The sequence below is a fragment of the Chaetura pelagica genome, unplaced genomic scaffold, assembly GCF_000747805.2.
Source record: "Chaetura pelagica isolate M959 unplaced genomic scaffold, ChaPel_1.0 scaffold403, whole genome shotgun sequence".
Classification (NCBI taxonomy): Eukaryota; Metazoa; Chordata; class Aves; order Apodiformes; family Apodidae; genus Chaetura; species Chaetura pelagica.
In genome coordinates, this window is record NW_009952568.1 from 54,019 (window position 1) to 68,742 (window position 14,724).

General features: G+C 47.1%; 1 protein-coding gene across 1 annotated transcript in view; it reads right to left on the reverse strand.

Moving 5' to 3' along the window:
* Window positions 1-14,724, reverse strand: part of FRAS1 (Fraser extracellular matrix complex subunit 1) — a gene marked incomplete at its 5' end in the record, with an annotated part of 108,384 nt that overhangs the window by 49,290 nt on the left and 44,370 nt on the right. The window contains 8 exons of the mRNA XM_009993474.1: window positions 1,901-2,048; window positions 4,711-5,037; window positions 7,817-7,901; window positions 9,107-9,377; window positions 10,019-10,162; window positions 10,595-10,735; window positions 11,345-11,485; window positions 13,086-13,232. Coding sequence (XP_009991776.1) covers window positions 1,901-2,048; window positions 4,711-5,037; window positions 7,817-7,901; window positions 9,107-9,377; window positions 10,019-10,162; window positions 10,595-10,735; window positions 11,345-11,485; window positions 13,086-13,232 — 1,404 coding nt within the window. The remainder of the gene's footprint in view (window positions 1-1,900; window positions 2,049-4,710; window positions 5,038-7,816; window positions 7,902-9,106; window positions 9,378-10,018; window positions 10,163-10,594; window positions 10,736-11,344; window positions 11,486-13,085; window positions 13,233-14,724) is intronic.

Genomic DNA, 14,724 nt, shown 5'->3' on the forward strand with positions numbered 1-14,724 from the left:
CCTGCCTAAAAATCAAATCATGTATTTATGCAGTCAGGAACTTCATGACTCAAACACTCAGATCAGCCCTCCTTGAGGAAGGACACGTTTTCCATATTTCTCCACCTGATTTTTTCCCTCCCTTTCCAGATGAAATAGTATCTTAGATAAAATGTTTAAGATCATTGATTTCTACTGCTTATTCCTCACCTGCAGCTACAAACCCATCTGGGTTACTGCAGTTAATTACAGTAGAGCTAATTATGGTGATACAAATACAGGATTATAAATTCTGGTTAGGGTTGGGCAGCAGGAGACAAGCTCCTCAGGGGGAAAATTCTTGTTTTCCTGTAAATGCTCATTAAAAAGGAGAAGACAGTCCTTCACCTGCAGAAAACTGGAGAGGGAATACAAATTAATTACTTCTCTCCTAAATTGCATAAAGAACATCATCTCTGTTTCCATCAGGCACCACCAGCTGTCAGGGAAACCAGCCTATCCTTGCAGCCAGACAGTAATGATGTTGCTAAAGGGACCCTCTAATTTTATCTGGCTCAGCAAATGAGAAGCAATGATAGAATTTCCTAGGAGTGCAAAAAATAGCAAATAAACGTATGGTTCTACTGAAGAAAATGGTGACACTGAGCAGGAAGGTAACATTCTTCTTTTCTCTCCACATTTCCTGTCCTTCCACATAAGACATCTTCTCTTCTCCATCCAGTTTCTCTCAGCCACAAAGCCCAGGACCTTCCACACTCCTTGGCCTGGCTCCAGAAGATACTCTATAAGCTGCAGCCCTAAGTATGGGCTTGCTGGGGAAAGCTGTAAAGTCTGGGAGATGAGATCAAAGCCTCTCAAAAAGGACTCTGGAGACAAGAATTATACAGAGATGCAAATGTTACCCATTTCTGCTGGAGTTGAGAATCCCTGCCACTAGTAGAAATGAAACCAAAGGTCATGGAATTTAGGGAGTTCTCCAGTTCCTCCAGGTAAATTTTACTCAGCAGTTTCTACAGGTAGATGCTACTCTACACTCCTCTTAAGCCAGACATTCATGCTAGGAGATTATCTTTTGGCAGTGAGAAAGACTGCTCTCACAAGGCTGTAAATCCACCTGAATTTTCCTACCACTAGAGAAACTTGAGTGCTGTGTCTACCTCTGGGGCCCCCTCACCATAAAAAGGGCATCGAGCTCCTGGAGAAAGTCCAGAGGAGGGTGACAAAGATGACAGGGGGATTGGAGCAGCTCTGCTCTGGGGACAGGCTGGGAGAGTTGGGGTGTTCAGCCTAGAGAAGGTTTCAGGGAGACCTGAAAGCAGCTTCCAGTGCCTGAAGGGGCTCCAGGAAAGCTGGGGAGGGGCTTGGGAAAAGGGCAGGGAGGGAGAGGACAAGGGGGGATGGATTAAAACTGGAAGAGGGGAGATTGAGGTGAGACATGAGAAGAAAATTCTTGAGTGTGAGAGTGGTGAGAGCCTGGCCCAGGTTGCCCAGGGAAGCTGTGGCTGCCCCATCCCTGGCAGTGTTGAAGGGCTGGTGGGAGGTGTCCCTGCCCATGCAGGGGGGTTGGGATGAGATGATCCTGAAGGTCCAAACCCAAGCCATTCCATGATTCTATGAAACACGGTTGCATAAGTCCAGATTCTAGGCAGGACAATCATGCTAAATGACCTTGCACACCCACTGGAACAGGAAAAAGATGAGGTCAGCAGCACTTACTCAGCACAGTATTCTAAGAAAATATTCCCTCAAATGCTATTTGTTGTGGGCCAAACACCACGGAAGAATCACAGGTCTATGAGAAATATCCTTTTTCCAGAATTAACCAGAATCCTGCACTTTTATTTTGCAGATGGACACACCCTGGGACATGTGGGGGGGAAGCAAGGCTGCTCTTGGACAACAAAGCTCCCAAGGTATTTACCATGTTTTGGTTTGCTGATGGTGTAGGTTATCTCAGAGTCATGGGCACCAGGTAGCTGGATGTGAAGAATTGTCTTGGAGATCTGCAGCATGCCTCCCTGGGGCACCCAGACCAGGGGGTTGGTCACCAGCTGAGGGCTTCTGGCATCCTGCATGCAGGGGGACAGCAGAAAAAGGCTTCACTGACCGTCGGCAAAGCTGCACTGGTTGAAACAGATTATCAAGTGGAGAGGATCAAGCAGAGGATTTGGGAATTTCTCACACATTTGACCCTGGGTGTCTTCTTCAGGAGGTGGTGGAGCACCTGTACCCTTCAGGCCCACTTCTCACCCTGCAGAACTGACTTTGTCCTCCGAAGTTTCTAAGTTCCCGTCACTGACCTTAAACCTTTTTGATCTCCACAATTTTGTCTTTTACCCCCATCCTCATTCTTTGTCCTCTTGACTTTTGACATGTCTTGAGAGAACTTACCTCCACGTCACAGTGGGAAATTTACTGCTACCTACATCTGAAACAAGGTGTCCAGTTTATTGCACAAGTTTGATTTGATCCACTTTTTCTCTCATATCACTTCATTTTCTTTTGGAAAATACACACCTTCCAAGGGTACCCATGGAACAACAGCTTCTTCCCCATTCAAAAGTATCTCCCTCTGGCACCTCCACTACCTTTACACATATGTAACCTAGAGCTGTTGTTACTGCTCCATGAGCAAACTCAAGACCAACTTCATGCACTTCTACAAGATGGGGGAAAGTGGGACTTAAAGGTAGGCAAATGCACACAATGAATTTGGGCAGAAACATGAACTATGTCAAGTTTCCACCCTTTCCTCAAGCAGAGGCAGTTCAGACATTCAGAAATTAAATACACAGATTTCACTTAGTAACTACAGCACCAAATCCACATCACTTCCTTTGCTAAGTTAGAACATACTTGCAAGGAAGACTTTTAGATCAAGCATCTTCTCCCCATGTGGGGAATTACACCTGTGGTCAAGTCATCTCTTAACCACTCTTTAAATCCAAAGTTTGCCTAACCTTCCATGAAAGTCATTTGTGACTTGCTGGGTTTTCTAACCTTCAAATTATTCCTGTGGCTTGTTTCCTAAATGAGTATCCCTGCATGGGCAGGGACACCTCCCACCAGCCCAGGTTGCTCCAAGCCCCATCCAACCTGCCCTTCAACACTGCCAAGGATGGGGCAGCCACAGCTTCCCTGGGCAACCTGGGTCAGGCTCTCACCTCCCTCACAGTGAAGAATTCCTTCCTCGTGTCTCACCTCAATCTCCCCTTCTCCACTTTTAATCCATTCCCCCTTGTCCTGTCACTCCCTGCCCTTGTCCCAAGCCCCTCCCCAGCTTTCCTGGAGCCCCTTCAGGCACTGGAAGGTCCTCTAAGGTCTCCCTGGAGCCTTCTCTTCTCCAGGCTGAACACCCCAACTCTCCCAGCCTGGCTCCAGAGCTGCTCCAGCCCTTGGATCATCTTTGTGGCCTCCTCTGGACCCTCTCCAGGTGCTCCATGTCCTTCTTATGTGCTCTTATTCCAAGAGTCTAACCACTCAGCACCAGCCTGGAAAACATCTCCTTTTTCATTCCCAGACTTACATGTGAGTCATGGCACTAATTATCATTAATTGCTACCACAGCTTTAGGAGCAACCATAGGGTCCCAAGGGGATCAGTCCCTCCTTGTGCTCACTACACGGATGCACGGAGCACTTGGAAACCATCCTTCACATTTTCATGCCCAAGCTGCTGTGAAAGGCACCTAATACAGCAGGGAAGAGGACAAAAGAGGACCAAAAAAACTCCTTCTAACTCCTTTTCAAGGAGTGGAAGCACCCAAGGACTGTGTAATTCTCAGAGCCACATAAAAAAGGCTGCAAACTGTGCATTTCTTCCCTGACAGCTCTATTTTTCATTACTCTGTCACATTAAGGAAATAAGGAAATTTTCAGCTTGGTTTTTTCCTTCTGTTTTATTACAACACTACAATTCCAGAACTGAAATGCTTGTGAGCACTTCAGCAGCTTCATTTTTCTGAAGGCTTCACCCCACAGAGTGTAGGTATTGAATGCCTTGTTTGCCTGGGGTTTGTTTCATAAACAAAAGCATCAGTGTTTCTCATTTTACTGCTGTAATCTCTGTCAAATGTAACACAAAGCCCCACTTCATGTCCAAATGCAGAAGAGGCAGACAATTATGAAACACTTAATTGTGAACAGCCATAAAAGCAAGAAACAAACATTAAAAGACTTCCTTAATGATTTCTAAACTAGGCTACCTGTGCCCTGTCCTTAGGGAAGTTGTCAAACAGAAAGCTGCACCAAGGGAAATATTTCAGTGGAGCAATCCTGAGGGAACAGCACAGCCCCTGACCTTGGGAGAAACCACCACCACCACCAAAGTACCAGTGATAGATCTTAGTAGTCAAGTCATTCAGTTCATCCCTGCTCCTTTCATGTCTCCCACCACCCTGGTGATGATTTGCCTGTCTCATCAGCCCCTTCTCCCTGTCGTCCCCTCATTCTCTAGTTCTTTGCCCTCACCACTGCAAACCTCTCCCCTGCAACTGTAGAAAAGCTTTTTATCAAATAACTGCAGACTTGGAGCTGTAAAAGCTGCAAAATTTGAGATGAACCATCCCTGTTGCAAAATGCAGGCAGTCTCCAAAATTCAATCAATCCTCTGCTTTCTCCTGTCTCTGAGCACAGGCTGTGGGTACTACAGGATTAGTGACTCCTCAGGGAGGTAGTGATACTTCTCCAGACTTCTAACTTGCCTGAGAGGGTTTGATGTCAGAGCCCTCACCTTGGAAGCAATCTTCACGTGGAACAGGATGTTCTGGAAGTGGTACCCATCGCTCACTTGCAGGAGAAACGTGTCATCCCGGGTGTCAGAGCCATCATGAGCATAACACAGCAGTCCGCTGGCCAGGTCATCCAGGTGGAATAAGTGGACTGTAGAAGCTGAGTCTCCAGGAGGTTTGATCAGCTGCCCGTGACGTGGAGGTTCTAAAACCATCAGCACAACATCCTCAGGATTGTCGCCGTCTCTCACGCCAAGCAACAGGTCAGTTATAGCTCCCATCTTCCCTCTGTGGACCAGGAGGGCCTCATTTCTGAAGACATATGGGGCCTGAAGGACAAAAGCAGCTCTTGGGTGTTTGCTAAACCTTAGCAATTTGATCATGATCAACATTTGGAATGAAAATGGGGGGATAAGGAGATGAATCATCATAGAACCATCACAGACTGGTTTGGGTTGGAAAGGACCTCAAAGCCCACCCAGTCCCACCCCCTGCATGGGCAGGGACACCTCCCACCAGCCCAGGCTGCTCCAAGCCCCATCCAACCTGCCCTTCAACACTGCCAGGGATGGGGCAGCCACAGCTTCCCTGGGCAACCTGGGCCAGGCTCTCACCACCCTCACACTAAAGAACTTCCTTCTAATGTCCCACCTAAATCTCCCTCTTCCAGTTCTAATCCATCCCCCCTTGTCCTCTCCCTCCCTGCCCTTGTCCCAAGCCCCTCCCCAGCTTTCCTGGAGCCCCTTCAGGTACTGGAAGCTGCTCTCAGGTCTCCCTGAAGCCTTCTCTTCTCCAGGCTGAACACCCCAACTCTCCCAGCCTGTCAAATGAGCTCACTTCATCCTTGGAAACCCCAGATTTCCAAGCAGCAGAGAATCACCCTCCACATTTCCCCCTGCAGCAGGCAGATCTAATCATCTCTAGCAATTTAGATTAGATCTAGATTAGGAAATGAAAAAAACACCTTAGGACAATTATGTTAACAGTCAAGAGTCTCTATTCCCTTTGTTGTCTGCATGGATAAGAGATAAGGGACCCAGCTTTGCCTTATTGCCACCTATAGAAATTTTGGATTCCAAACTCTTTTGGAAGGTCTCCAGTTATGTCCACAGGCCCAGTTGGGATGCAGGCACCTCAGATGCTGAAGATTTACGTGTGTGAACAATCAGTTCAGCTGGAATAACCTCTTTCAGAGCACTGGTGCTTGAGAAGAAGACCCCACCCAGCCTGCAGCCCAGGTTAGCTGTTCACATGGAGTTACACGGAGGGGAACAAAGGAAGCAAGGAAGAATGCCAGGAGAGGAAGAAGAGCCTACACAAGGCACTAACAGCAGTGAGCCAAGCTGGGAGGTACAAGCTTGAATTCAGGCTTCAAAGTAGAAATGAGTCAATCAGCTACCACTGAGGGATATGGTTTTGCTTGTCTCCAGCTGACCAAGTCCATCTCAATGACAGCAAAACCTGGTGCTGTCTGCCTAAGTGTCTGTGTCTTTGTCAAGCCTCCACACAGCTTTATTCAACCCAAAAGAAAGACCAGCTGGAATCCACACCTCTGCTGGTTTCAATTAGTTCCCTAATTCCCTAGTTCTTCATCAAGAAAGTTGAAATCTGCAGTCTCCACTGATCCCAGTAAACACCTTTTGCCATCAGCAATGCCTTGCCTTGGGAGGGGGGTGATCTCACAGGGATGAATTCCAAGCCCTGGGAACATTCAGGGGAGAGGTAACTGCTGCCACCTCACCTGCATCCAGCATTATTAAGGATCTGCAGGTAAAAATCCTTGTTATTAAACCTCACTTCTGTATTCTAGGGCAGTAACTGCAGCTCTGACTTAGGTGGATGTCCTGCTGGGGTAAAAAAGAGATTAGGCTGAGCAAAGATTTTGGCACCAGCCAGAATCAATGGACGTGAAACAGGATCAAGATCCACAATTTGCCTTACACTAAAGGACAAACCAGAACACTCCTAATCTCCAGAAGTTGTGGAATGACTGATATAGAATGCAATGAACAAAAGCAACAAAGTGCAATTAAAAAACCCAACAAACTCATTCCTAACCCTGAAGCTACCACCTCTCTAGGACCTCAAACGGAAACAAAACAAGTAGTGCAAAGTTTCAAGACTCTCAGAGACCCACGGGAATTGGGGACCTCAGGTGGAGCTGTAGAAAATGCCAAGTAGCCACAACAACTTCAGTTCAAGCAAAGGCACCTGCTCGAGGTTTCAACTGGACAGTTTGCCTATGGAGAAATTTCAGTGCAAGCTGCAAAGCCTCCTTAGAAACCTGCACCCCATTCACATGAGTCCACTGCCAGTAGGACCAGCAACAAGTGGGACACTGGGCCAGGCAGCTCCAGCACATCCACTGTCCTTGCAGCAGCTTCAGAGGAACACCTGGAGGTTGAGTGGGAATCAAAGCCTGTCCAGAGGGATGCGATACCCTAACCTGCTGATGGGCTGAGCTTGGCTGGGCTTGAGCAGCTCCTCCCTTTGTGTGTTACCTTGTCCATCTCTTCACTGCTGGCCTCTTGGAGAGCCTGCCCTTAGAAAAGGAGTCACAAACCTACTGCTTGTAACCACTGCTTGGGTGAGGCCCCTTTATGAGTGTGCTCCAGACTTTAAATGCCACTAACAGGAGAGACATGGATGCTTGACCATCAACTTGCCTGGCAGTACTGAGCAGTTTAAGAGACACACTTTAAATAGCTCATGCTGATGTAATTCCCAACTGTCCTGCAACAGAGCACTGAAGTAAATGCTCTTGACTGTCAAAGCTTCCCTGCCATAAGGATCAATCATTGTTCAACTGCCCTGCAGTAAGAGATTGAACTAGTCCAACCTGTGGATCCAAAGTGTAATTTAACCACGAGGGACTCCTTAATCCTCCCTATGCCTGCACAAGCAAAATTACATGGGCTGGAGTCTTCAGTCACTTACCCCAAGTCCAGTTCTTCCAGGTGACTCTTGGCTGCCTCTCAGCTAAACCAGAGTCGAGTCTAATCTGTCTGACCTCAACTCCAGCTCAAGTTCTGCCCAGCTCCTTTGTTAGCACTGCAAGAAACCAGAGCTCTGAGGGCTACAAAAGGCTTCCCAGCTTTGTTACTTTACCTGTGTTGAAAAGGCTTGAATGTGGATGACCTCAGGAGGAGAGAGGAGCTGAGGATGGCTGACCTTCAGGGAAAACTCTCCTTTCCTAAACAAGTTCCCAAGAAGCCAAAATAGAGGAGAATATAAATTAATGAAACACCCTTACAGAACACTCAGTCATGATAATAACATCATCTATTCACTAAAATTATGAGTTTAGTGATAGAACCTTCAGCTCAAGTGTTTTTTTTTTTCCATTCTGTTTTTATAGTATTTCCTTCTGAAGATTCACACCAGTCACAACATGTATTCAAATACCTTTAACCATGTAATGATATATCCTCATTTCCCTATAAGTAATGTCACCCCCACAGGATGGCATCTCCAAGACAAAGCACTGACTCTGAATATCAGCTGTTCACTGGAGAAAGTCACTTATCTGGCTCTGGAACAGAAACTCCCACCTTTCAGCCTCTCTGCTCCTTAACTACTTCTCAATAATGCCACCCAACAGCCCTGAACATCAAGTAGCTGTTTCCCAAGACAAGATCCTGACATTTAACTGTGATTAACCAGGCAGATTAAAATAAAAACAATGACCATGATACAGAAACACATGCCTTAAGTCTAGTGAACATGAGCTAATGATGCTTTCTTGGCATCTGAAAGACACCCTGAAAGTCTTCATGAAAACAATGGATCAAAGAACAACCTGATAATATAGAGGCAGAAATGTAGAACAATTCTACTGACACCAGCCCAGTGCCAAGGCTTTATGGTGATGTCATCCCAGTGTGAAATTTGGCAGGATGACTGGCTTCTTGCCTTGTAGCTGGGAAAATCTGCTTCCTCCCAACATCCTCACAGCTACTAATCACTGCTAATTATCCCAGGACACTAACAGAGATCATATTGCAGGCAAAGAAGGAATGGCTGATGATGTGGCAGAGCTCAGTGGTGACACCGTTTGAGCATCTTCTTGACAGTACCAAGAAATCACTGTAAGAACCAGAAAGATATGCTAGTTTCAAACACACAGCAGAGTATCCTAAAGACAAGACAGACTCCTGCTACCCCAAAAGACAACAGGTTTGGTAGCTGCATCACAGTGACCTCTTAACCCACCAGCAGAGAAGTTCTGCCCCACCACCGATGCTATGGAACAGTCTAAGTCCACTTGCTCATTTCTTTACCAGCAGTGAGAAGGGTGCTTCACCATAAGAATGTTTCCAAGGAAATACTTGTTCTTGAGATAAGTTTTTTTTTTATTTTTAAGGCAAGAGCTTTGAAAAAAAGTCTCCACAAGGTCACCTGGGTTTCTCCTTGCTGTGCAGGAAGCGGACTCTCTTCTCCTTCACATCCTTGCAGCTGAAGTGGTCTCCTTTGCTCAGCTGCTGCTCTTTGCCACCCACCACCAGCACCAGCCTGCCATTGGAGGGAGTGCTGTGGATCTGGAACACCAGCTGCCCTGTGCCACCACCCAGGTCACACACACCCAGGAAGGAGAGGCCTAGGGGCTTCACCCCACCAATTCCAACTGTGAGGGGACTGCTCACATGGAAGCTCAAGGGATGTTTGCTGGCTGAAAGAAAGAAGGGAAAAGTATAACTGAGAGAATTTCAGCCATGGGCTGTGTCAGCACCTTGTCTGTCACTACCATCCTTTGGCTAACAGACTAGACCACTTATAATGCCCTGCTCATTACTGTCCTAGGTGGACAACCACCATCTCAAGAACTCCAATCCATCCCAATCCTTCTTATTTTGAGAGGCTTGGGTAAGTCACTTCCCACACATCCTGAGTCCCCCATCACTAAACTCAAAGCCAACACACTCTGGACTGCCCTGCACAGGGACTAATACATCTTAGAACAAAGAAAATATAAGGAAGTACAACAGGAAGGGATGTCCCCAGAGAGATTTTTTTCACTTGTTTTACACTGATAGAGAGATGTGACTCCACACCTAACTGAAGAGATTTTTTTCACTTGTTTTACACTGATGGTACCTGATAGAGAGATGTGACTCCACACCTAACTGGGCAGCTTCACTTAGAAAACCATGTTCTCCACCAGAGTTGGAGAAAAACAGCTTCCAATTTTAGCAGCAACACAAAACAGAAGAAGGCTGAATTCCAGAAATGCCATGGAATGAACACTACTTCTGGCCTGGAAACCTGCTGGAAGCCTCCCAGCTGGGTTTCTTTGTGCTGAGAAACACTCACCTTCTTCACATTCTCTGGTGTGTGTGTTGCCATAGAAACCCTGGCCACAGGCAGAAACACAAATCTTGTTCTTCAGAAACGTGGTGCTGTCACAGAGGTGGCACAGGCTGTCACTGTCACACTCCAGGCAACCAGGAGGACAAGCTGAATCAGATAGAAAGCACAAGCTGAGTGAGACACTGCAGAAACAATGCAGCCCCAGGGGCACAGGGCTGTCAGAACAGAAACACCCCTGTTATTTGTCTCACCCACCTGCAGAAAGTAATCAAAAACAAGGTGCAAAGAGTTGGGATAAAAGAGTTAAGTTCCTTCCCCATTTGACCACTGTTTCCCATAGACTACAGAGAACCTGAGGTGATCTTTACATGGAGGAAACATAGTTTTCAGTAACTGCCACAGCAACTTGAAAAAAATACTCCAAATACAAATGCAAGTCCTACACCACTTGTTGAGCCACAAACACAATTGAGGCCTTTCTAAAAATGTAGGTTGCATAATAGCTGCTCCCTCTTCACCTCAGCCTTGCAGAGAAAAACCCTGGTCCCTCCTCCACCAGGTCAGGCTCCCTTTACTTACCTGTGCACTTCTGCTGGGCATGGTCTGCGTAATAGCGCTCCCCGCACGTGTGGACACAGTGAGCACCCAAGAGGAGGAAGGGGGCTTCACAAAGGCTGCACTCATCTGGCTGGTGACACTGAAGGCAGTGCTGATCACACCCTGGAAGTCATATGTAAAGAGATCAGCTCAACAGTGTCCTGCCCTGAGCTGGAACAGCCCCCAGGAACTACAGCTCGTGCGTGTGTGCGTGTGTTGGAGGGCAGCGAGAGATCACAGGCTGAGGAACTTGGGGTGTTCAGCCTGGAGAAGAGAAGGCTCCAGGGAGACCTTAGAGCACCTTCCAGTGCCTGAAGGGGCCCCAGGAAAGCTGGGGAGGGACTTGGGACAGGGGCAGGGAGGGAGAGGACAAGGGGGAATGGATTAAAACTGGGAGAGGGGAGACTGAGGTTGGACATGAGGAGGAAATTCTTTGCTGTGAGGGTGGTGAGAGCCTGGCCCAGGTTGCCCAGGGAAGCTGTGGCTGCCCCATCCCTGGCAGTGTTGAAGGGCAGGTTGGATGGGGCTTGGAGCAACCTGGGCTGGTGGGAGGTGTCCCTGCCCATGCAGGGGGGTTGGATCTAGATGGTCTTGAAGGTCCCTTCCAACCCAAACCAGTCTGTGATCTGAAGCTAGAGTGTGCCTGCTGAATGCAAGATGTGCACAAACTGGAGACAAGCAGGGAGAGGTGTTGGCAGCAGCAATGAGAAGCAAGGCTCAACAAGAACTCACTCTGGCATGTGTCTGATTCCTTGTAGAAAGCTGCAGGGCACTGTTCCACACAAACTCCTTCATGGAGAACGTAGCCCTCCATACACTGCAGGCAGTCAGTCCTTTGGGGACCTTTACAGGCATTACAGCTCCAGTCACATTCTGGAAGGAAAAAAGAAGTCAATGCAGGGCAGCTCTATCTGGGGTGCTTCCCCTGTACAGGTGCTTAGCACTTGGAATCTCCAAGCTCTGGGAACATAAGCCCTAGGAGCAATGAGCAGAGTGAAAACTGTGAAAGAGATGCTACAAAAAAAAAAATCAAGCATGATTTGTACTGAGTGACTTATTACAATTCAGATATGGGGTGGTATTTTCCCCCCCTTTTGGACTTGACAAGTTCTAGCCATGTCAAATCTGAGCAGGTTTGGCTCTTGCTCAGCATTCAGACCTGCTAACCACTGGCCCAACTAGTTGTTGCCCACTAGTGACTACCCATCCTGCTTCATCAATCTCCTGCTTGCCAGTGGTCCTGACCAAAAGAAACTTAGATCATTGTTCCTCACAGTCCAAATGCCCACCCTGGGAAGTCCACTGGCCAGAAGCACATTGGATCCAGCTGGGATCACATCTGCCTTCATGGCTTGGTGGTGGACTTGGCAGTGTGCTAGGTCAATTAGTTAATTCTATTAGATTGGCTATTAGAAGAAACTTTTCCACTGAAAAGGTTATCAAATGCTGGGACAGGTTGAATCACCATCCCTGGAGGTGTTTAAAAGCCACGTAGATGTGGTGCTGAGACATGGTTTAGCACCAGACTCAGCAGAGTCAGATTAATCATTGGACTTGATGATCTTCTAGGTCATTCCCAAATGATTCAATGATTCCTTGTAATAGTACAAGGAATCCCTTCTGCTCTTCAGCAGAACCCCAACCATGCACACACGCCCAAGGACTACTCAGGCTTCCAATGATACTGTTTGCTTCTTGGTGGCACCTGTGGGGAAAAAAGGACTCATTGAGGTGAGCTGAACTACTCCAGTCCATGCAGCATGTCCAAGACAAAGCCAGGACAAGAATCCTGCCTTATTCCAACACCTTAAGCACCAAACAATGTCACCTCTCTGAAGAATGACAATGTAAAGGGGATAGAAGCCACTCAGTGAAGGTATGTTCAGGTCCTGAGAGAGACAGCTAGAAATGAACACCAAACAACAAGTCATTTGTATTATATCCTGGTTTTAGGATTATAAGCTGCAATAAAGCCACATTATCCCCACTTACTGCTGTTATAGAACACTCTCCTGGAGAGTTCTGGAAATCTTTCAAGTCATGTGTCTTTTAAATCACTCCAAACTGCTGTTTCTGCAGCCATCCAGTGATGCAGGATTTAATAAGACAGAGAGAAGCAGGTAAGCACACCAGGCCCTATAAACACTCTAAAAAAGATTTAAGCCTGGCAAGCTCACTCGTTATTCAGCTGACCCATGACTAAATGAATTGCTGGACCTGACCCTTGAAAAGTTTGTTGGCTCACTTACTGAATCATTTACAAGAGAAAGATTTGCAATAATCTTGGTCACTGCAAGGCTGGAGCATGTGACAGCAGACTGCCAAAAGAGGAGAAAACTAAAAACCTTCCAAGTAAACAACTCCCCTCCTCCTACCCCCTTTTTCAAGCAGGCCACCTGCACAGATCAGGAACAGATTCTTAGCCAAGGCACTTTTAATTCTTCTCTCCTTAAACCTGCAATGTATTTTTCACCTTTGCAAGTCCTGCTGGAAAAATCCAGATAATACTGCTGAGCACAGCTCTCATCTTGGCACTCTCCAAACAACAGGACCTTGGCTGGATCCCTGCAGGAGGTGCAGCTGGAGGCAGAGTCACAGCTCAGGCACTGGCTGTTGCAAGCTGTGGAAAGGCAAAGAAAAGTGTCTGTAATTACTTCCGTTACTGATGCACCAGCCAACTGTACAAGTCAAAATGGTATTAGCTCCTAGCCTCACTGCTCCTCTTACCCTCTTTGAGAGACACCTGGAGACTTCAGAGTTTTTGCTTTTTATGTTCCTCTGAAATGTAACAAGTCTCCTTCCACTTGGAATGGACTGCTATGTCTCCTCACACTGCTCTGCCCTGGACAGGTCAGGGTAAAAGACTGATCTTGAATTCAAGTCCCCAAATAAGAGCTTTCCCTGCCTCAATTTTCCTTATTTTCTATAAGCACCCTGTGTTCATTTGATTCCAGACTTAACTCCTGAAGACACAAATGTGGGGACCACAGGTGACTGCTGCAATCCAGTGAGCAAACTCTGGGGGGACCAAAGGCCCCTTTAATTTCACTTCAAGTTTCCACTTGTATATTTGCACCTAGTGTGAAATTCTGGAGCTGCAGGGAGCAAATAAAGATGCCAGGAAAAAAAAAAGAATGAATGTAGGATCAAAGTCCCGAGGTGGAGAATATTTCAAGTCACCTCTTAGTTGTCCAGGGTCTAAACTTCCCAGGAGGTTGTACAAACAGCCAAGTGTACTCAGTCCTAATGTCATCAGCTCTTTGCTAATTTACAGCAGAAGATTTAATAGCAATCATAGAATCATGGAATCACAGAATGGTTTGGGTTGGAAGGGACCTTCAAGACCACCTAGTCTCAATCCCCCCTGCATGGGCAGGGACACCTCCCAGCAGCCCAGGTTGCTCCAAGCCCCATCCAACCTGCCCTTCAACACTGCCAGGGATGGGGCAGCCACAGCTTCCCTGGGCAACCTGGGCCAGGCTCTCACCACCCTCACACTCAGGAGTTTCCTCCTCATGTCAAACCTACGTCTCCCTCTTCCAGTTTTAATCCATCCCCCCTTGTCCTCTCCCTCCCTGCCCTTGTCCCAAGCCCCTCCCCAGCTTTCCTGGAGCCCCTTCAGGCACTGGAAGCTGCTCTAAGGTCTCCCTGGAGCCTTCTCTTCTCCAGGCTGAACACCCCAACTCTCCCAGCCTGTCCTCATAGAAGAGGTGCTCCAGCCATATGAAAGATCTAAAAACATTTTCTAGCCCCTCTGCTGGCAAGTACAATGATGGTGTCTGCAAAAGGCAGGGCTACATTCCCAGCCAGCCAGCCCAGAGTGTTGCTCCATCATTCAGAGTCAGCATCTTTGCCCAAGCTCAATTCTGTTCTTCTGATCAAGCGGGAAAAAAGCCCCAAGTCTTTCAACTAAACAATAAAGCACAAAACCTCTCATGGGATTTAGTGCAAATACAGTTCAGGTGTGAAACACCTAATTCTTCTACCTTAATATATTAACTGTGGAAGGTTAATTTAGCAATATGCTAATTCAAGAAATCCACTTCAGTTTGCTTTTAATTCAAGACAGAGTTTTGTAACCACAAACCCCCAAAGTACCAAAGTCATGTGAA